Source organism: Nelusetta ayraudi, unplaced genomic scaffold, assembly GCF_046127955.1.
Source record: "Nelusetta ayraudi isolate G7.1 ecotype Tasmania unplaced genomic scaffold, CSIRO-AGI_Nayr_v1 ptg000045l, whole genome shotgun sequence".
NCBI classification, from domain to species: domain Eukaryota; kingdom Metazoa; phylum Chordata; class Actinopteri; order Tetraodontiformes; family Monacanthidae; genus Nelusetta; species Nelusetta ayraudi.
In genome coordinates, this window is record NW_027466095.1 from 4,744,639 (window position 1) to 4,767,522 (window position 22,884).

General features: G+C 43.4%; 1 protein-coding gene across 1 annotated transcript in view; it reads left to right on the forward strand.

Annotated features, from left to right (window-relative positions):
• adgra1b (adhesion G protein-coupled receptor A1b) overlaps window positions 1-22,884 on the forward strand; it is a 148,543-nt gene that overhangs the window by 121,494 nt on the left and 4,165 nt on the right. Inside the window, exons 13-14 of the mRNA XM_076035670.1 lie at window positions 17,212-17,452; window positions 17,957-18,198. Of these exons, the coding sequence (XP_075891785.1) occupies window positions 17,212-17,452; window positions 17,957-18,198 (483 nt within the window). The remainder of the gene's footprint in view (window positions 1-17,211; window positions 17,453-17,956; window positions 18,199-22,884) is intronic.

Genomic DNA, 22,884 nt, shown 5'->3' on the forward strand with positions numbered 1-22,884 from the left:
GGCGAAGAGACAATGGGGGAAAAAAAAAACAACAACACAAACAAAAATAAAAAGACATTCTCCCATTTCTTGGCAAATGCTAATGGAAGCTGAAATATTTCAACTGTGCCGCTTTTTGAAAGTTTATCATATTCTTTTGCGGGACTGTTGTTTTGTTTGAAATCAATTGCTCCATAATTGTTAGCTAAAGCCTTTTCAACCCCGTAGCGTCGCCTAATTATGCCTTAATGGTGCTTTCAAATGTTAAATTGTGCCTCTATTAGTGCGGGACTATTCCGCTCCGCAGCAACGCTCGGCGGACCTCACGTTGTTTTATGCGCGTGGGCTTGTGTGTCGCTCACGGCTCCCCTGCTTGCACAGCTGCAGATGGAGGACTCAGTGGTCTCGTCACATCATCCACCACAGCACTGGGACCTCAAACGGCTCATTAAGCTGTTTAGATCTGTGTGTCAATTTCTCTCGAAAGCTTTGTTCCCTTGTCTTTAGTGCGATTTGTCTTCGCCCGTGCAAAAAAAGCAGCGACCCCTGGACCTTCTCCCCTACCCTCCCCTCCCCCACTTTGAAAATTCCCCATCAGCAGAACTGCTGGTGTGTGTAGGTATCATGGCTGGGATGGCAAACAAAAAAAGAGAAATTTGCCCCATTTTCAATTAACCTTAATGAGCGTCTCCGTGACAGCCCTGTGGCTTGCATCATTTCTCTCTCAATGAGATTTAATATTTATGCGTTGATCAAATCAAAACGTAAAAATTTCATCGCACCCGTCCCCGTGGAATTTTAAAAAAAAATCTGACTGGTGTGATTCCACTTCCAAAGTGGACCTTGAGAGGATGCTTAATCATAATCTCGAGCGGAGGTCTGCAGCCAGCCGTTCCGTTGTAGCATGTTGTACACTTTGCTGATGAATGGTCCCCAGCGCCCTGCAGCCATGCATATTCATGTACCCACCCCACGCTGATGTAAAGGCACTTAACACACGCTCTGCCTGATGGGTCCTGACTCTGGCAGTGTGGAGGGAAATTGTGAAGGCACTCAGATTCTGGTGCACTTTATAACAGCACTGGATAGCGCTGTACCAGTCCAGAATTACTGATACTGTCTGTATTAAGGAAGCCAATCACTGATATACTTAAAGCCATTGTAAATGTGAATTGAAATGAAATTTGAAACTTAAACATAAATCTAAAAATTTTAAATTTAAAATCGCAGAGTGTCAGTGGTTGATTTTTTTTTTTTCTTTATTCGACTAATGTGGCTAAATCAAACCAGTTCCCATCAGCAGCTCCACACATAGAACATTATTAAAGAATAATCACAACATATAACAACATATAAGCATTTATTTCCTAATGAACATTCAGTTGTTTGTCATCAGGAACTTTTGACTTCTCCAAATAGCTCACAGCCTGAATGACAACTTCAGGTAGCCAAAAAGCATTGTGGCTTTAAACCTCTCAGGTAACCAACAGAAGGAGCAGGGCTTGTTATGTTCATTACTGTTTTGCAATCACACACCCTGGAAGCAACTATGCGGTTGTTCACTCCGTAAATGGTTGAAAGTGGTTTTCATACCAAAGGGTGGCAGGTTTTGAATTACTACTTCCTCTACCTGTAAAGGGAACAGAGGCATAGTACTATAGTCACGCTACCAGTATTGCTAGTAGTGTAAATATGCTTCTCCGGCACCCCCCACGGTGAGATACACTTTGATGATAGGTCATCTGAAGTGCACTCGGGAAAGATTGTTTGATGGTTTTTTGTTTTTTTTTTATACCAAAAGATAATTTTTGTCTAGTTATTTTTGGAAATAAGATTTCAATACCAATTTAGATGATGAATGTGTCATTTAACGTGTTTTTTTTTTTTTTCTCCAAGAGGACATGTTCTCACTTTCGATGAAGAGTAATTGATTTTCTAAAGGTGCTAGAGTCTGGCACCTTCAGAAAGCACTGCTAATGCTAATCAGTCAAGCAGCAAATGTCAGCACTAGGACTTTTATATACTGGCTGGCTATATTTGGCAAGAGTTTAGATAATCAACTTGGCAAGCCATGACACACAATGGAACGATTACATGTCTCTGGTGTCTCACTCACACACTCCACAGTGGTGAGTGAGCTATGGCTGTCCTTCTGGCTGGACGTGTGAAATATATCAATAAAATGTGAAAGTCTTAATTTGATGTGTCACAATTTTTAGGGTGAGTAGTGGTCGCAGAGTTTATGGCTGCAGACTGGAGAGAAGAGGCTGTAATGGGTTAGCAGTGTTCCGCTGTAATGCTGCAGTATTATAACTGGGTCCAGCACACTCCATGCATGTTAATCTGACTTCAAATGTGGTTGACATTGATTACAGTGTTACTCAGATGGCAATCAATCATTCAAATTTTATTTATATAGACCTTTCATACAAAGGCTTGCAACTCAAGGTGCTTAACAGAAATTAAAATCAAATATTAGTGAAGATAAAAGAAAAATAGAGCAAATACCTTCCACCCGTGTCCTCCCAAGTCACATACACACACACACACACACACACACACACACACACACACACACACACACACACACACACACACACACACACACACGCACGCACATACAAACACACACAAAACATCCCAGAGAACAGTTTAAAAATAAATAAGTAAATACATAAAAAATGTCAGTCAATCAGCACAATAAAAATTGAAATGGCAAGGCACTGAGAGGCCTGTAGTAGGAAACAGCCACCCACGGGGAACATCCATACTGAGAGGGTCCCTAGAATGATGAGACCCCTCCCAGTGAGGAGACCCCCTACAAGGAAACACTGGAGCTAAAAACAATACAGGAAAAGGAAGTTAAAAGAATAATAATAGTAACAATAATGAAAATAAATTAAAAAAATAAAATAAATAATATAAACTAAACTAAATAAAAAAACTATAAGATTGTAAAAAGTAAAAAGATATACAGGAAATAAGATAGTAAAGATAAAAATAAGATAAAATATTCAATAATCCTAAAAGCTTTAAAGCTAAAAAGCAAGTAAAATACAAATTAAATAAATCACTTAAAAAGCCAAACTAAAAAGGTGAGTCTTAAGCCTCCCCTTAAAAACATCAACAGTCTCTGCAGTCCTGATTCCCTCTGGCAGGCTGTTCCAAAGTTTCGGACCGTAGTGGCTGAACGCAGCCTCTCCATGGGTTCTGGTCCGAACACTTGGAACAAGTAATAGGCCGGTTCCAGAGGACTTCAAGATCCGCGAGGGCTGATAAGATAAAAGCATATCTGATAAATAAGATGGTCCAAGACCGTTAAGACACTTGAAAACTAATAAAAGCACTTTAAAGTCGATCCTGAATCGCACAGGGAGCCAATGCAGTGATTTTAAAACTGGAGTAAAGTGATCCCGCCCCCTGGTCCTAGTAAGCACACGAGCGGCAGAGTTCTGAAGTACCTGTAAGTTACAGATAGTTTTTTTTCGGTAGGCCAGAGAGCAGGGCATTGCAGTAGTCTATCCGACAAGAAATAAAAGCATGCATCAGCACCTCTGTGTCTGCCTGGGAGAGAAACAGGCGGACTCTAGCTATGTTCTTAAGATGATAAAAACCCGTCCTTGTGACGTTTTTAATATGCGCAATAAAACTAAGCTCAGAGTCAAAAATGACGCCCAGGTTCTTTACAGATTGTGTTGGTTTAAAATGATGAAGTTTTGGTAAAAGTTTCTCTCTCTTGCCTTCAGGACCAATAACTAAAACCTCTGTTTTGTCCTGGTTGAGCTGTAGGAAGTTCGCTGCCATCCATGACTTAATATCTAAAATACATTTTAAAAGGGTATCAATAGGCCCTGTGTCATCAGGAGACACAGCAATGTAAAGCTGTGTATCATCAGCATAAGAGTGGAAGGTGACGCTGTGTCTCCTGATGACATCCCCAAGGGGAAGCAAGCAAAGATTAAAAAGTACTGGACCTAAAATTGACCCTTGGGGAACCCCACACTTAATTTTATGTTTTCCGGAGGAACACGCATCCAAACTTACGAAGAAATAGCGATCTGTGAGATAAGAACAAAACCAGTTAAGAACAGCACCAGAGAGGCCCACCAGGTTTCTGAGTCTGTTTAATAAAATGTGGTGATCTACTGTATCGAAAGCAGCGCTTAGATCCAGTAGCACCAGGACTGTGAGTTTATTTGAGTCCGCATTACACCTGATATCATTTAAAATCTTTACGAGGGCTGTCTCGGTGCTGTGGTTCATCCTAAATCCAGACTGATATTTCTCTAAGATGTTGTTTGTACTTAAAAAATAATTTAATTGGTTAAAAACAATTTTTTCTAAAATCTTACTTAAAAATGGCAAGTTGGATACAGGTCTGTAATTGTCAAGAACAGTTTGGTCTAAATTGCTCTTCTTCAGAAGGGGCCTCACCACTGCCGTTTTAAAGGCAGCAGGGAAGACACCCGTCTGAAGAGAGCAATTTACAATGTATAAAATCTGTTCCTCAAAGAATCCATAAAATGTCTTTAAAAGTGATGTGGGAATTGGATCTAAATGGCAGGTTGTTGGGTTTACCTGGGAGAAAACTCGACCAAGTGTCCTCGCATCAACCAGGGCAAAACTCTCCAGTGTTTCCTTGGATAAAAATGACAGTCCAGATGTATTAAATTTTTATCTCTGAAGTGGCCTGCAAAGTTCTCGCAGAGAGCGTCAGACGGCATCTCTGGGTTTTTTTTTTAAGATTATTATTAGTTAAAAGGTTGAAGGTGGAGAAAAGATACTTTGAATTATTTTTGTTTTCTATGATAAGTTTTGAAAAATGGGAGATTCTTGCCTGTTTGATTGTATTATTGTGACATTTTAGTTGTTCACGAAGAACTTCATAATGAACAGTGAGTTTGCTTTTTCTCCACCTTCTCTCTGCACTCCTGCATTGTCTTTTTGATTTTAAAATCTCTGGTTTATGTCTCCACGGGGATAAAAGCTGGAGTCACAGAGTCTAATGTGGATTTAAGTTTGCTATTAAAATTTTCAACAATAAAATCACAGGATGCAGGTAAAATTTCAGCAGGAGTGCATTTTAAAACCTCAATAAAATTTGCAGCCACCTCAGAGGTAAGGCAGCGTTTCCTCACTGTTCTCACCGGGGCTTCCTGTAGGTTAAAACTGGCAATGTTAAAATACACACAATAATGGTCGGACACGGCCAGATCAACAACAGAGGACACACCAGTGGACAAGCCATAGGTTATGACTAGGTCCAGGGTGTGTCCCCTGTTGTGAGTAGGCCGTGTGACGTGCTGGTTAAAATTCATGCAGTTTAAAAGGTGTAAAAACTCTCTTGACAGTGGGTCAGAGTTGTTGTCGATGTGCAAGTTAAAATCGCCAGTTATTAAAATTCTATCATCAATTCATCATCATCATCTATCAATGCCTGCTTTGGAATGTAATGTCATCCCGGGTCATGTTTGAATGTTGCTATACATGGATTTCTTCCTGATAATAAAAAGCACACAGTCAAAAAGGAGACCAACTGTTTGCCTCTATGTAACTGCTCAAGTGCTCCACAGGAGTTGGATTAATCAGAACGGCAGTTTTAAACTCTTGAAATGACACACTGCTTCGTAATTATTCAATTCCACCTAATTGGCAGAGTTAACCTTCCTCAGCATTCAATGGTGCACGTTGATGAGAGCCATTCATGGCCTCTGCTTGCCACAAGGGGTGACCCACCAATAAACAGCGCACACGGGAGAATCAGAAAGCGGCTGGAAAGTAATTGAATGATTCAATCTGGGGAGCGCACGTGGCAGTTCACATTCATTTCACCTTCGAGCTGAATTTTGTATTACAATCTGTGAAGGCCCGAAGAGGGCCACAATTGCCAGTCCTTCTTCAAATGGGGATCTGCTTTAATCACGCTGTTCAAGTGGAATGAACACCTTCTGATTAAATTAAAGGACGGGACTCACAGGTTGCAACATTTCCATATCAACGCAGTGCAGTCCAACAGATGCAACCAAAGCGATAAATTGATTGATGAATTACTGCCAAGGTTTTGTTTCAACATTGTCCTCGACACTCATTAAACCATTGACCTAATCACAAGCAATCGCAGAGATAAAGAGAACTCTGACATAAATCAAGCCCGCATCCAAGCAGAGGTGCATATTAAATGGAGTGGACCCTTTGGCATAATTTGAAGTTGTAACTGAATTCCACCGGTCTTGCAGTTGCAGCATACCCACTTTGCGTGGTAGCAAACTGTTACTGCTGCACCAAATGACAATCCATTAACCCTGTATCTCTGCCGTGCAGCTGAATCACAGGGGAGAAAATATATATATTTTTTAAAAAATGTGGTTTTGAGTTTGGATAAAATCCTCACTCACAAGCAGTCTAACGGTCCTTGGTCACATCTTGAGAATAGACACCCTATATCCTCAGGATCCTGGTCATGGCACTTAAGTCTTCAGGCTGATGATCCCACAGTCCATTCAGTCTTCAGGCTGATGATCCCACAGTCCATTCAGCGGTATTCAGGGAAAGTGTGATGGTGATTAAATAAGTAATAAGTCGTTAGAGAGTCAATGAATACATGAATACATAAAACGACTTCTGTCTTTGTTACTGGCACTCACTGTAGGCTTTAGCCAAGAGTGTTTTTCTGTCTTGGATGAGACCAAAATATGAATGTATACTCAAGATCATACAAACCTTGACTGTCTGTCAGTCAGTGTGGAGGAATGTGAGTTAGTTTTGAGCCTCAGCAACTCAACCAAATTTCTTTGAGATGTCAGAATGGCATCATCACTAAGAACTCTGGTTTTCCTTAATTGGTTAAAATACATTTGGGTAATATTATGCTGATATCTGTACTTTTCAATTATGGTATGAGGTGTATATAAACTTAGCACAAGAAGCATGGCATGTGTGTTTAGTAGATTAAAACCTTGTTTCACTTAGCAAAAAAGCATGTACTTTACAGGAATTTGAAATTTCCCCCTTGTATCAAAACAGTCACAGTTGGAAAAAGCATTCATGGTGAGAGAAAATGGCTGGAAAATTATTTTTGTTAGGTAGAAGGGAAATTTGTGCATTATCGTTGTACATGCTGCCTATTGCTAAGTTGGAAGTGACACCATCAGTTACACAGTGTTCTGTGTTTTATTACTTGCGTAATTTGACGAATGCCTTTGTTTGCAAAAAAAAAGAAAATCTACACAGCATTAACAGAGGACCAGGCTCAATGGCATTCGATGATCAAAAAAAATGATGTGAAAACATCACACTGCCTCAGCTTGTACGTTTGCTTCATTTCTTGTTTTGCCTTGTCACGCGTGTTACCTTCACTTCTCGCGCAAGTATTGCCACAAAATTAACCCTAGTGAAAATGTTGCGTTCCAAGAAATATGCCAGCTAGGAGAGCACGCGGAAACGGCTGCCCCACTGAGACTTCCAACTATTATGCATGTTTTTGGTGGAAATTTTCAGGCATTCTAGTAAAAAAAACATAGCTTTCGTCTTTTTTTTTGTAACGATTCTTCATGACAGTGAATCTTGGAAAGCCAGTGTATTTCCCTTCTCTGAAAATGGTGATGAATCCAGACTTAGTCTACAGCAGTTGGATCGCACAGTTTGAGAGTGGAGAAGAAGCAGCGAACGTTATGCCAATGGCTACAGTGAATCTTTTCTTGGAGGCTGTGTGATTGTGTTGGGCATTATTTACCCCAGTGGAGACACTGGAAGTGCACATAGATGAGATTCTGCAAGCGGTGGCAACATCATATCTCCACAGTCTGGCGCTAACCTTTATCCCCCAAGATGACTACACTCATCCCTACTGCTGAGCCATCCCACAGCAGTGTTTGACCAGGATGGTGACCAGCATGAGGATGTGTGGCAGGCGTTGGGCTAGAAATGATTTCTCGACATGCTACTGAGGATTCTTGTTGTTGAATAAATAAATTGTTAAATTGCCAGTATGTTTTCTGTCTTCGCCAAACAAGAGTTAATTGTGGAATAAACATGCACTGGCAGAGAAGATTTGGCAAGTATTCCATGGCAGCAACCCACATGCTCAGCTGTTGCATGTTATTCCAAAAATGCATGTTCCTAACAAACGTGGCAACACAATATATGGCTAAACAATGTCTTTGGAGTGGTGTAATATTTATTGCAAATAAAGTTTACAAAGACATAATTTACCAAACTTGAATTTCCTTATTTGTTTCAAGCTGTGCTAACCTTTTTTGGATCTGGAAACGATTTATTCATGCCAAAGAAGTTTGGAAATGGGCCAGTTAATGGAAACTCAAAGTTACATCCAGTGAAAGTGTTGTCTTTAACTAGCTGGAGTTAAACAGGGTTGCATTCAGGGCCATTAGGCTTTACAGAACAGTCCGTAGTGTGTGTTCCAAGTTAAGTTAAATCACCAAATTTCACCAGAGGAAATGTCTCCCTCATGTACTTACCCCTTTTTGTCTTGGCTGTTGTAATCAGCTAAATATTCAGCCATGACTTTGGAGATCTAGTCCTCAATGACTTTCCTTTGAATAAATTCCAGATTTCCCTTGTCTGAAGGTTTCACGATGTTCTGGGCTTTCACAGTAATTATTAGTTTTCGGTTTGCCTTCTGTGCAACTGTTTTGACAGTAGTGCATTTGTCTTCCTCCTGAGAAATGCTGGACACTTCTGAAACTATGCTGTTGAAAAAAAAATAGATAAAGGTCTATCTATCTATCTATCTATCTATCTATCTATCTATCTATCTATCTATCTGCACATTTGACTCCCATTTACAAAAACTAATAGTTCCAGACTTCTCTGACTTTCTTTTGCTGTTTTTCAGCAACACACTGTTCCTCCCCAGGCGTGTTTGTGGTTGAAGACGATAGATAAACCTTTGACCATTGTTGTTGTGCTTGCCAGCATTGATGGCCGGATTCCAAAAGTCCAAAAGTGTGAGTCATATGAAGGCCCACATACATAGAAATAACAACCAGGTTTAAAATATCTGCGTTACACTGGTTACATCGAACTGAGTCTTTGTCATTGATTTACAAAGTGTTCCAATGAGTCAGTGTGGTGTTTTCTTTGATGTAAAAACTATTTACTCTGCGTCACTCCTACTGAGCGCAGTCTGAATAATTCAATTCGTGAGTTGGTTAAACTGACCCCTCGAAAATAGGAGATGAGTCAGAGGAATGATTTGAAATTATTTATTTCCTACAAAGCACAGCATGCAAGTGTGTCCTCCTGAGTCACCTGCGGCTTTATCTTCCCAATTAATAAGCATGTGGGCAACACTGACGTGGGGAGAGGAGACTAAAGGAACAAGCTCTACCAGTATGCCTCTGCTTATCAAGAATCTACTGATGGTCAGAGGTGCGTCAATTCCCTGAGAGAGAAATTCCAATTTTCACCTTGAATGAAAGCTTTTAAGATGTGTTCCTGAAGGGAAAAAAAGGGCTTTGCTCTTTTGGCTTCTTCTCACTCACCCTGCAGATCAGTTTTCACTTATGTTTCCACGCACAATATGCTCATTATTCTGTAATCCACAGTGTCTGGGTGACGACGGCGACGATGCCCATCTGTTCCGGCCCCCTCCTGAATGTGTTTGTTAAGACACAACCCTGTGATGTGACAGCTTGAGTCACAGCCGTCTGAGGAAAGTGTGGCTGACAGCTCTGCCTCTCCAAACAGCCCGATTTCTTGCTTTCAAATGTGCTCCCAGCCAACACAACCTGTCTGAGAGAAACTGACTCTTGTTGGCATGGCAACCGTGTGGGGCTGCTTAATTCCTCTTGATAAGTAAATGCTAACGGTGCTATGCTATACAACAGGCTAGGGGGAGGAGGGAAGACTTTATTGGCTGAACCCATGGCATCTTGTTGGATCGTGTCCCTCTCAAATGCCCAGAAAAACAGATTGAGCAATCTCTCACAAAAAAAAAAAAAAACCTTTCTGGAGACCAAACGGTGATTCATCTTTCAGACGCTCAAGCACCACAGGTGCAAATGACCCCCCAAAGTTTGTTGATGTCCTCCAGTTTGTCATGGGCTTTCTGTTGCTGAGAACGTATGCCCAGACAGGTGTGGCAGTATATATGTATATATGGAGGATATGTATGCAAATCCTTCATTGTGCCTGTCAGCAGCTGTTCCTCCTGGCTGGGCAGAGCTCAGCAAGATGCCCTTTGTGGTGAATTCATTTCACCCATAGGTAATTTTCAAACTGCAATTTGCACATTCCGAAAAAAAAAAAAACCCAAAAAAAACCCCCTCATATACCGGCAATTTTCACCCTTGTCCCTCAACTATTTTTTACCCACCATCATCCTTTTGAATTCAACAGGCAACAGCCATTTATGCCGTAATTTGTTGGCCATCCCGGGTCTAACCCCGCTGTTGTTGCTCTGCCGCTGCCCGCTGTTCTGCGGCTTTGCAGCTTTTGTCAAGCCTGCACGTTTATCCAGAAGCAGGTGGAAAGAAGGTGGTGGCGTGAGAGGGAAGAACAGCCTGAAATGGGAAGTGACTGCTGACATTCACCTGGATGCCCTCTGCGGGGAGGAAAATAAAAAAAAAGGGCGGGGTGGGTGAGAAAAGAAAAAAGAAAAAAGGGAGTAATCCCGAGGCTACGGCGAGAAATGGAGGGGAGTGTGTGATTATGGTTACTAAGGCTACAGCATGCTGCCCTGTTGGATGGGAGAGGTGGAAGGGGGTGCTTGGAGGAAGGTCAGACGGCACATCCAGCTAAATCAGCTCTGAAGTGCGAGGTCTCCGTTTCACGTTGAGGTGGAGGAAATGTCGCAGTTTAGCTTGCACAGGAGGCGCATAGATCGTCTCGTATGGATGGGACCTTGTGTTTGCCATGGCTCGCAGCACACTGGTGGTTGTAAAGCTCCTTGATACGCCACATAAACGGATATATATATATATATATATATATATATATATATATATATATATATATATATATATATATATGTACATATATATACATATATATATATATATATATATATATATATATATATATATATATATATATATATATATATATATATATATACATATATATATATATATATATATGTATATATATATATATATATACATATATATATATTATTATTTTTATTTTTTTTAAGAAGAGAGATGAGGGGACAAGGATATGAGCTCAAATATTTTTTGTGGGCCGTACATCCTGAAAAAAACGTCTCCTTGAAGCCGCCTGGCCTATGTTCGAGGCTACCTCAAATCCACGGTGACATCCTTGATGTCTGCATCTCGGGATGTCCTGGAAGCCTGAGCTGTTTGGAAACAGGAAATGATGAAACATAAATTTCTGGGGGAGGATTCTCTGCCTTTTCGTTCTCCTGCGTCACGTACTCGTGCCGCAGGCTGAAAAATCAATAGGCTCCAAGGGTGAGTCAATGCTGAAACTAATAGCCGACAAACCCGACGCTGTAAAAATCACAGCTGGCTCCCCGTGTACGGCGGCCGCAATGTAAAGAAACTGCTTGAGCACGTTGCTGTGCTTTCGAAGCCTGCAGAATTATTTTCCAGGATAACAGGAGGGGCAGGAGGATGAAAACAGTCAGTAGGTTGTGGGGGTGTAACACCATCGTTCCTGAAAACCAGTATAAGAATCAAGTCCTGACAAAGCAGGGTTTATTGTTTTTACTCCCTTTTAATTCAAGTTATATTTCAGGGGTCGACAATAAGGGATATTTGCCCTTATTGTCAAGGCATAGGGACAAATATCCCCATCTGCCACTGGCCAGTGGCTTTTGAAAATCACTGGCCCGACTATTGTAACCACTGGGCCGACTGAAGACGATGTAGTACCTATGCCCAGCCTGATGTAGCAGCGTAAGTTTACTCCTAGAAGGTGGAGGAAGAAGAACAACTGAAGCTCACCGTGTTTAAAGAAGCAGCAGCTCGCTAACAACATGAGCACCACTGAGAATAGAAAGAAAGATCACCCGTGAAAAGACGGTGTGGATAAACGGCAGAGTTGAACTGATGCTTCGAGTTATTTTAGAACAAAAAAGCCTTAAAATGTCCACGTTAAGGATGCCAGTAAAGGTTCGCTAACTTTTTTGTCATTTAGTTTTCCTGCCTCAATATCACCAGTCCGCCCACACAAAAGAAAAACAATGAAAAGTAAAACAGGTCGTTTGTAAATCGTTATGGTTGTGTTTATTTTCACTTTGCACACAATCAGCGATCGATCCACGAGTACCGTGTGTTATTGTTCACTAATAGTTTGTGGTGTGTTGTAGTGGAAGTTTAATGGGAAGACTGCAGGCTGATCAGTAGTAGCAGTAACAGGTCCGCTGTCCGACGTGGTTGTTGTTGTGAGTGGTGGTCTGCACCTCACGGCCGCTCAGGTTGCAAGGTGGAGGTCAGGGTTTAGAGCTGTGACGTCAGCGTTTCCAAAAAATTATCGGTTTTGGCATTTACATAAAGCCGGGTAAGGTGGCATTCTGCGAGAGTGATGTGTTTACGTCCCACGGAGAGCACAGCGCTGGCTGTTTTTGTTCAGGATCACGTAACGTGTTAGCGGTAGTTATCGAGACGATTTAACTGAAGTAATTGCAAAACACAGACCCGCGGGGAATTAATGTGCACAGCAATCGCTCAGATATGAAGTGAACAATCTTGCTGGTCTTCAAAGGGAAGCGATCAACCGTGTTTCCACAGTTTCCATGAACACCATAGCCAGTTAGCTTCCAACTGGTAACGGTTGCTGTTGAAAAACACAGTTTCTGTGGATTCTTTGAAATAAAAGAGAAAAGGAATGGAATGCTGGCTTAGCTGCTGCCACAGCGGCATGCGATCCTGTGTTAGCTGGCTGTCTTGCTGCGCAGCAGTTTCATATCTCATTGTAAACCTAGAAAGTGCCACATCAGAACAAGGCCTGAAAGTCCCCTGAAGTCATATGTTAACGAATTTGCATTGCTGTTATCACTTTATAGTAGGGCTTTCAAACGATAATTTTTGTTTTAATAGTGATGAAGCTCTGAACTTCCATAGTTGAACGCAATTAATCGAGTTGGATTTTTTTTTAATTCTGTTATTCTTACTTTTTATTTCCATATGTATGCATAACAATTCTTACCAGAGTGTTAATTCAGAACCAAAGAAACACAAAGAAAGGATTTCCTTTTGCAATATTTTGTGTTATTTCTTTCTAAATTGTGCATCAGATCCGCTTATTACAAACATATGTTGTTTAATGCAACAAAACATGACCTCTGTCATGAATCCAAAACAAAAACAAGTATATCAGGAGGGCGTCAGGGACCCGTTGCACAAAACTAGGATAAGGGATGAAGCCGGGATATGTTGGTCATCCTGGATGAAGTTATCCGTGATCCGGTTGCACAAAAGTAGGATAGGTGGAAGAGCAACGTGTTATGGTATGAGTTACCATGGAGATTTATTCTGTGGAGTGAACCTGCTCCAGACCAGGCTCCGTTCCAGGATCTATTTAATCTCACTCCTTGTCTCAGTAAACTGTCACCACCAACGGAAACCAATCGTTATTCCACTCAACACTGCACATTGTTACCACATTCAACTAGACCCACTGTCATTATTTCAACTTTTTGAATCATTTAGTTTCAATCATTATAGAGAAATTAGTTGAGATAATGTTGCAATAATTTCATAATTTGTAACATAACTTGTACTTTATCCATGCATCATATACATATATATATATATATATATATATATATATATATATATATATATATATATATATATATATATATATATATATATATATATAAAAAAATACACATCCCATATAAACATGAATACACATCAAAGAGTAACATGAGGTTCTTTTTGTGACAGTTGACGGTCCTGTTTGTTACTATGCCCCCAATTGATCATGCGCCCTGGCTACTTGGCCAAGGGAATATCCCTTTGGCCAAATGGTTAGCGTGCATGACTATCACCTGGGAGTCTGGGGTTTGAAGTTAAGGTTATTGAGGTTTTTATTTACACCTCACAAGCTGCAAATCGTTAGTTTATTATTGTTGTACCTTATTTTTCAATTCAATGTCATTGTGATGTCTACTACCTTCAAGAATAGATACTTCAACCGTTCCCTCTTCTGACTTTTTAGTACCATAAAGTGTTTTAATATTTCTGAGAAGTTGCATTTCATAGTACATTAAGTGCATTTCTTCTAACCTTATGAATGATGCCAGATTTTCAACTTCCCACCAATCATAGCACTAAGGTAGGATTACAGAAAAAAACTTTCACAATTTCAGTGCTTAGTGTCATCTCTGTTTAGGCCAAAAGGTGCATACATGAAACAAACAGACACCATCATAATTCAATTGACCTTTATTTATTTTAAGATGTGTCATGTTCTTGGAGCTGGTAGAGGAAAGGAGGATAACAATTATTACATTTGTGTTACAGTCAGCATACAGCGTGCATTGAAAGTATGACTTACCTCCCATTCGCGTTTTTTTTTTTTTCATTTCAAAGTTGAATTTTCTTTTAATTTTCCTTTTTATTTCAGACTCTAATAAAATGTCTGCAGTCTTTACCGTCTTGTAATTTATGCCCAAATCAGCAAGTTGTATTTGCTGCTGTAAATGCTGTGCATACAATTGTCTGATAACTTATGAGTTCTGTTAACCCATGACAATTAGCACAGTGGGAATTTTGCATAATGGAAATGTCCTTCCATTAATTCCCACTATGTTGCCAGGATGGCTCTCTCCATACACAGCATCTGGGTCATGTTACTCAAAAGAAATTTTGTGTGGGCATCAAATGATGCTAAAACAAAAGGTGAGCAGGCACCTTCTGCATACAATGTACACTTGTGTATCTTAAATATTAGTTAGGGTTAACATTTTGGAGGATGTTCTTGTATTTTATCGCGGAACTTTTTTTGAAGCTTTGAGTGAAGTCGGTGAACTTGTCTATTTATTATTCATGAGCACAAAGAACAATGTTATGTGCTCCAAAAATGAAAGTTAAAGTTAAGACTTAGGCTTGTGTATCGTTTGCCATATAGACAATTCTCAGCCAGTATATCGCTTCCCTGGGGGTGGGGTGCAAGTGAAGTCCAACTGAGGCACAAGGACAGTGTGTAATATAAACAAGGCAGCATTTGGGGTTACAAAAATAGAGAAAGAAAAAAACACTCCGGCCGGACCATTCATTCAGGAGCCTTTGGGTCCTCAAAGCGGCGGCTGGCAGGCCTCCTATTGAGAAGCACTGGTGTAGGTGGTTGCTTAAACCATCACCGCATTGTGAAGTGCACAAAATAAACACAACCTACATCAGTAGGATGCTGTCTCAAAACATAGCTCTGCGGCTTGAGGACCTGACTATGGGTAAATGGAAGGGATAAAAGGCTTGCAATAAAAAAAAAAACGAGTGTGTTATGCCTTGTTTTTAATCTCATCACGATTAACACGTTCACTCTAACAGCCTGACTTTACAGTCTTTCAGCTTCTCCAGACACTGTTCTAATGTCCACTGGTACAGAAATGTCTGCATCTCGTCTTTTCCTCGTTTCAATGGTTTGCTTGCCAGTCTATTGACTTGACTCATTTCCGGCTTGACTCAGCTTGTTTAAAACCTCGGCCGAGTAGGTTCTAAAATAGAACAGTGTACAGCCGAGTAGGTGCTTGTGGGGGAAAAAAAAACAACCCCAGAACAGGCCTGACAAAAGAAAACTTTAAAATAAAATTGGATCATCGCTGACGTTTAGACAGAAGGTTTGTCAAATAACTTCATGAAGTTTTGCCTATAGGAAGTTTTACCATGGGCTGTCTGCGAAATGGCTGTGGAGATATAGAAATAGTTAATAAAAAAATAAAATAGTGAATAAGAATAAAATGTGTGCTGTGCCTCCTCTGTGCGGCAGCCAGAAGGTAAGCGTGGCAGCTGCTGGATAAATACGAGGGAACCGTCAGTGTGTCGGCATTGGAAACCGAGTTTGTGCTCGTCTGTGAGGATCGACACCTCGAACGTTTGCCCATTTTGTACACGATCAACTGCTACTTTTGATTCAATAAGGTGTGACCGGTATTAAATGTGAAAGACTCTTATTTCAATGTGTCTAATCTGCCTGTGGAGCCTGTGCGGTCATGGGAGCTGAGAGGACGAGGGGAGTGGAGCGTGTTGCCAAAAGTGTAGGTCTTATAAGATGACAGTGACAGGTTAAAAGCTTTTATTTCACCATCAAACTTGATCTTTTGGCAAGGTTAACAGCTCCCTATCCCCACTATTTTTTTGCAAAAAGAAAACAAAAGAATAGCTTGTCAAATAAAATCTCTCTCTCTCTCACATACACACATGCACATGCCAACATTTCTGGCCACCAGGGGCATCCTATCCTCAACTTCTGCACTATTGCAACAGTGGCTTGAAAAGCAATGATGCAGATTTTAGCACACGTGTGCAGATGAGCCAGAGGCAAAGGCATGTGATGTGTTAATATGTCATTCATCTACAAGGAATTTTCTAGAATAAAAGCATTGCTTAGGTATGTCAATGAAGATTTTCTCCAGTTTGAGGAGAAATGTGTCAAACCTGACCTGGACTCGTCCTCTTATTTCTTCTTATCGACCATTACAAAATCTTAGTTTTTTGAAGTGTTTTCACATCTCTTTACTATTTTTTTTTTTTTTTTTAGCCAATGTAAAGTTAGTTTACGTGAACAAGTTGGACACATTTGTGCTCAAACATAGCAAGCGCCTACATAATGACACGTTTAAACAATAAAGTCACAGTTTTGTTGTGTTTTTATTTTTGTATTTAAGAATCTGGAAGAATCTGGGTCTATAGCCTGTGAAAAGTAGAGAATGTCAACCCAATTGTCTCTTTAAATCAAGCTGCAGCGTTGATGTGCCCTCAAGCTGAAATGGTAAGAACCATTTCCACCTCTGCGGCAGGGATTCTGACCAAATAGGTGCACTGGAGCGCTTCAAACGTGATTCTCATTCCCCTGGTCACTTGTGGTCTATGGTTGCCTCCGTTCCTGGAGAGGGAAGCGATTTCACTACCTTTTTTTTTTTTTAATTGTATTATTATTACGGGACTTTTGTTGTTTATGTTGCTTTGAGGTGTTTCCCTCCCTCCTCCTCCTGCACCGAGGAATGATTTAATTTTATTTCTCTCTCTTTTTCTTGTTTTTTTTTTTTTGGGGGGGGGGGGGGGGATTTGTTTCATCCCGCAGAACTCGGTGGCAGTCGCCTCGATCCATTTACCGCTGGCTGGTACGCCTTTCTCCTCCTCCTCCTCCTCCTCCTCCTCCTCCGCCTCCTCTGCGCTGCAATCTGTTGACAACTCGACTTGCAGGCTGCAGTTCATCGTCTTCCGCAATGGGAAACTCTTTCCGTGCACGGGGAATTCGTCGAATCTCGCCGACGACGGGAAGCGCAGGAGCGTCTCGACACCAGTTGCTTTCACCAAATTAGGTAAGAAGGAAATTCCATTCTCGTCCGTCGCCCCGCCGACGCGGCTGATGTCAACGCCGCGTGCGCCCGCCACACGCACGCACGCGCGCGCACGCACACACACACACACACGCACACACACCTGCTTAGCCGCAAGCGCGCACGAGGCGGCTTTTGCGCTGCGCAACACGTTGGACAGCGAGCGCGCGTCACAGGCGACCCCTTTGCACGCCAAAAAAAAAAAAAAAAAGAGAGGACAAAACCGTTTCGGCCCCTGTTGTTGTGTCGAAGTAAATCCCCGCATTCACGTTTGGCAGGCGGTCTTGACACTTTTGACGCAAGGCGAGCGGCACTCGCGTGCTCGCGCTCGCGCGTGTGCGTGTGTATGTGCGCGGCGCACGGGCTTCTTGTGCCACAGCCCCCTCGCAGACTTTTTTCCCCCCCTAGTGTGTGTGTGTGTGTGTGTGGGGGGGGGGACAGGCGCGCCTCCTCTCACTCTTTGAATGTCTCGCTGTTGTGTTGCAGATGGGTGCAGCCTCGGGAGCGCCGTGCACAGCGTCACCATCGCTCTCAGGCACTTCGCGCTGGGTGCCGACCCCACCGCAGCCTACTGGGATTTTGACTTGCTGGATGGACACGGTGGCTGGAGGGCAGAGGGCTGCCACATAACGGGCTCCGGGGGCAACACCACCACCATTCATTGCACCCACCATAATAACTTTGCTGTGCTGATGGTGAGTAGCTTTATACGCCGCGGCGTGGTGCCGGTTTCCATTCATTTCTGTTTTCGACCCTGCACAACCATGCCCTCCCCCATACACACAGTCTTCCTCCGCTTCAGGGCCTGTTCAAACACATATATTTTTTCCTTTCTCCCCACCGTGGAATAAATGGAGTCACGTGTTTTGAAAAGCACTTCACGCAGGGACCTTTAAAATCTCCCCCCCCCCCCCCCCCCCCCCATTGTTGCTCTCGGCTGAGGGGAAGGATTTGTCAAACGCGTTCCGGGGGATTTATTGGCTTTTTGGAGTATACACGGCTACACTAAATCCCCCCCCACCCCCCCACCCCAACCCTAATAGTCATCCTGGAAACGAGAAGTTGCGTGTTGTATAGTCTGCCACCTCTCCTCTCTCCATTTTTTTTTCTTTTTTTTTTTTTTCCCACCCTCCTCTCTCCTACCCGTGATCAGCGAGCGAAGCAAGCTGAAATAGAAGCGATGCTCAGGAGAAGGAGCGCCTTGTCAGGGGCTATTCGCCTCCGAGCGCAAGTGGTGTGCTAATTGGTTGCAACCATTTGCCCGAGCGCCGGGAAAAAAAAAAAAAAAAAAAAAAAGAGAAAGGAGAGGAAGAGAGAGAGAGAGAAAAAAAAAAAAAAAACATGTTGGACTGCAAAGCGTAGCATCGCTCGTCCGTGTCGCTCAAGTTGGTCTCGACGCCGCCGAGATGCCTCCTTCTCCTTCTCCCGACGACGTCCCCCCGGTCTAATTGATTTCCTGAGGATAACACCGAAATGGCATCGCATCACCCGGTCGCTCCGTAAGAGCCGCAGCGCCTGGTCCGCTTTTTTCTTTTTTTCTTCTTTTTTTTTGGGATTGCAAAGAAATCCTCCGGATGTTTACCGAAGAGTGGGATTCGTTAGACTGGGAGGTCAGTTTCTCGGCAGAGCATGAGGGAAAAAAAAAAAAAAGTGTTGTGCTTCTCCTTTTTTTTTTTTTCCTTGAGATGTCGGTGCTTTTTTTCCCCCCCGTGCTGCCTGCCCCCCCACCCCCCTGCAAAACCTGCATATTTTATGAAGCGAACGGCTGCTTGATTCTGGTGTTGCCCCGTATGTGTGTGTGTGTGTGTGTGTGTGTGTGTGTGTGTGTGTGTTGGAAATAGACGCGATGATGGATGGAAGACGCGGGTGGGAGAGGAGTGAGGTGGAATAAAGGAGACTGGGTGCTCTCTCTGACGGTGTGTGTGTGTGTGTGTGTGTGGGGGGGGGTTGTCTGTGGAGAATACTAAGCCACTGCATGTGTACCGCGCGACAGACGTCAGATTGTCATTGTGCATACATATACCCCCCCCCCCCCCCCCCCCATAGAACGCTGGTTTCAGGGCGGTGGGGGTGGTGGGGGTGGGGGTGAGGGGACACATGCGCGCCGTCACTTGGCACCTTGTGGTTGTCGGCACGAAGCGAGACTGGCAGTTTTGTCAATTCCCCCCCCCCCAGTCGGCAGATTGATGGGAACTTGGAGATTCATCCGACAGGTACACGGGCTCGTCATAGCGGCGGCGGTGGGAAAAAGAAAGCGGGGAAAAAAAAAAAAAAAAAAAACCCGCCGTGGTATTTTATTTTATTTATTTATTTATTTTTTGCGCTGAGACGTTGCGCGTCTCCTAATGCAGTCACCACACCCGCCTGGTCTCTGCAGTGCCCGAGTAAAGAACCTCTTATTCACGGACTCGTGACATCACTCTCTCCCCGACCCAACCCCCACCCCACCTCCGTCACCTCCGTCAAATGTAAATCACTAACGACGATGGTGGCTCGAAGCTCGTGCGTCCGGACCTGTTGCGTAATATTGTCACGTTTAAACGCGGGACCGGACACCCATGACTCCTCCTGTGTCGCCAGTTGCCCGTTTGTCAATTTGCAAGCAGCGCATCCGCAACAGCCTCCCCGCTAGGAGCGCACCTCGGGAATTACGCGGTGGGGTTGAGAGGCGGGGGGGGGGGCACCACGGTGACGGGAAGCCGCAGAGCTTGTGTTTGATGGAGTTCGACAATCTGGGCTGGTCGGGGTGGAGTGCGGTGCTACCCAAGGTGACAGAACCGCGTGCGTGTCTGTGACCACCTCACCGCCACCACGTTCACCGCCACAGCACAGACCTGCCCTGATGTACGAACGGGTGACCGAGGGGTTTAGCTGAAAAAGGCACGGCAGCCCTGGACTATGGATAATGCAACAAAACTCATTTCAGAGATTAAAAAAAAAAAAAAAAAAAAAAAAAAAAAAAAATGGGATGGGATGAGGAGCTGATGGCACAATGCATTTTGTCTACTCAGGTTTGGCACTGACATGGGCTACACTGACTTGTTTGTGTGTGTGTGTGTGTGTGTGTGTGTGTGTGTGTGTGTGTGTGTGTGTGTGTGATAGATACAGTTTTTCTGGGGTAGCTGAAGTTTGGGAGACAGAAAAAGTAGTTTAATGAGAGACTTTTTGACTTGGCACATGAAGAATTCTCTCTCTCTCCCTTTCTCTCTCTCTCTCTCTCCCAGCTCTGTTATCACAATGCGCAACAAGCTACTGGGGACAGTGTCTGTATGTGTGTGTGTGTGTGTGTGTCTAAAAACATGCACGCAAAGTCTGAAAAAAGCAATTGTTTTGGGTTCATTAATGCTGCAAAGTGTTGTTGTGTTGCTGTGTCGCTGCACTGGAATGAATAAGCAAGAGGGGCTTGGCTGGCCTGTCACGCTCCAAACAAAGCCCTGCAGATGGTTTTACTTGAGTATCGGGGTTCTGAAGGACTGAAAAGCTGCTCGTCCCTGTTATAGATGATGTGCTGGGCTGGATCTCGGAGCTGTTGAAAAAGCAGCTTGCTCCAGGATTCAGCACCAGGGACAGTTTCAGTTCCCGTGCGTTTCTCATCCCCCCTCACTCACCCTCTGCTGCCCACTCCACGACCCCCCTCCCCCCCCCCCCCCCCCCCGCTCCTCGTCAACCCCGCCTCCCACGGGTCTGTGTGGAGCTGAAAGGAGGGCTGACTCACTCGTTTACAGCAGCGCAGCCTCATCATCTGTCTTCGCGCTCCGCGGCGGTGGCGAGCCTCCGCCGTCCCAACACCACCCTCGCCTCCTCTTCCTCCTCTTCCTCCTCTTCCTTGCCTCAAACCGTGGCAAAAAAAGCGCACACGTGCTTCGCTCATGCAAACATACGCAGACACTCATCCATATTCATTTTTTTTTCCACAATGCGTGCTGCTCGTCCCCTTCTCGCTTCCTGTCTCTCCCTGTGAGCAGCAGTCATATTTATTTATTGTCTATTTATTTATTCAGCGAGGTGATAATGCAGATAAAGAGGTTGGACTATGATTGCTGCATCTGCATCTGTTTGATATGCGGGAGCAGACCTTTGGAAAAGTAGAGGCGTGGAGAGTGGGGTGGGGTGGGTTTGTGGGTGGGTTTGTGGGTGGGTGGTGTCAGCAGCCTTTTGAAAGGGTCCAATCATAATAAAGGCCCCCGAGGCCTCAAGGCCAGTGAGAGCGGAACCGTCCGGAGACGTATCTCTACCATACACTGTGTGGGAGCTGATGGACGTGTGACAGCTAGCAAGATGCACCGATATCACTTGTTTTACTGAACGAGTACTTGCATTTCACTACGCATACACAGACACATCTGTATAACAGATTTTTTTTTAGAATTCGTAATTATTTTTTTTAATTTTTTTAGAACTTCTAATTATCTATTTATGAATGTGTTTCTGGTGGCTGTGTGTTGTTGTGTGTTTCTCTTGCTACTGGACACCTGAATTTCTCCTACGGGAGATGAATAAAGTATCTATCTATCTATCTAGATGCAGATACCGAGTATGTAATAACGCCATTACACATTATAGAATTATTTTGATGTTTTACTTTTTATTTTTTTTCCACAGATGTTCAGTTATTTGAACAACATTACTCAGCATTCTTGTTTTCCTACACCACGGGTCACGTTTTACTGCAGTGCTAACACAAGTTCAACATAATTGTCGTACAGTGACATTGAAGCAAAAGTGCTTTAAACATGACACTGCCACACATAAACAAAAAACCTGAGTGCAAAATTGTCAATTTGTGTGTGCGTGTGCGTGTGTGCATGCAACCTGTTTTGCTTAAGTGAGGGGCAGATTCTTTTTGATGAAAACAAGCTCGCCAAAGTGTCTCACAGAGTCATGCAGCTTTGGCAGCACCGTGTCTGTGATATGGTGACGGCTGGGATTGTCATACTGTGGCTCCAGGACGCTGGAGTCCAAGGTCATCGACCACAGACAGTGGCTGCTCATCCAGGACAACATACCCGTTGCCTCTGGACACTTTCTCCCGACTCAACTGTGTCTGCTACAGAGTTGGCTGTCTTTTGCCGCTGCCACTAGTGAACTCCGAGGGCCAGTTCCACAAAGAATGCAGCGCGGCGGTGGATTGCGGTGTTTTTTTGCGGCGATGCCGCGGCCGTAAGTTCCGCCACCTTTGCGTCGTATCCACAGAGGTTTTTTTTTGGTAATGATATGCAGGCGGAGGGCGACACGGTGGCGCAGCGGTTAGCGCTGCAAGAAGGTCGTGGGTTCCATTCCGGGCCTGGGACCTTTCTGTGTGGAGTTTGCATGTTCTCCCTGTGTCTGCGTGGGTTCTCTCCAGGTTCTCCGGGTTCTCCGGCTTCCTCCCACACTCCAAAAACATGCATGTGAGGTCAATTGAACGCTCTAAA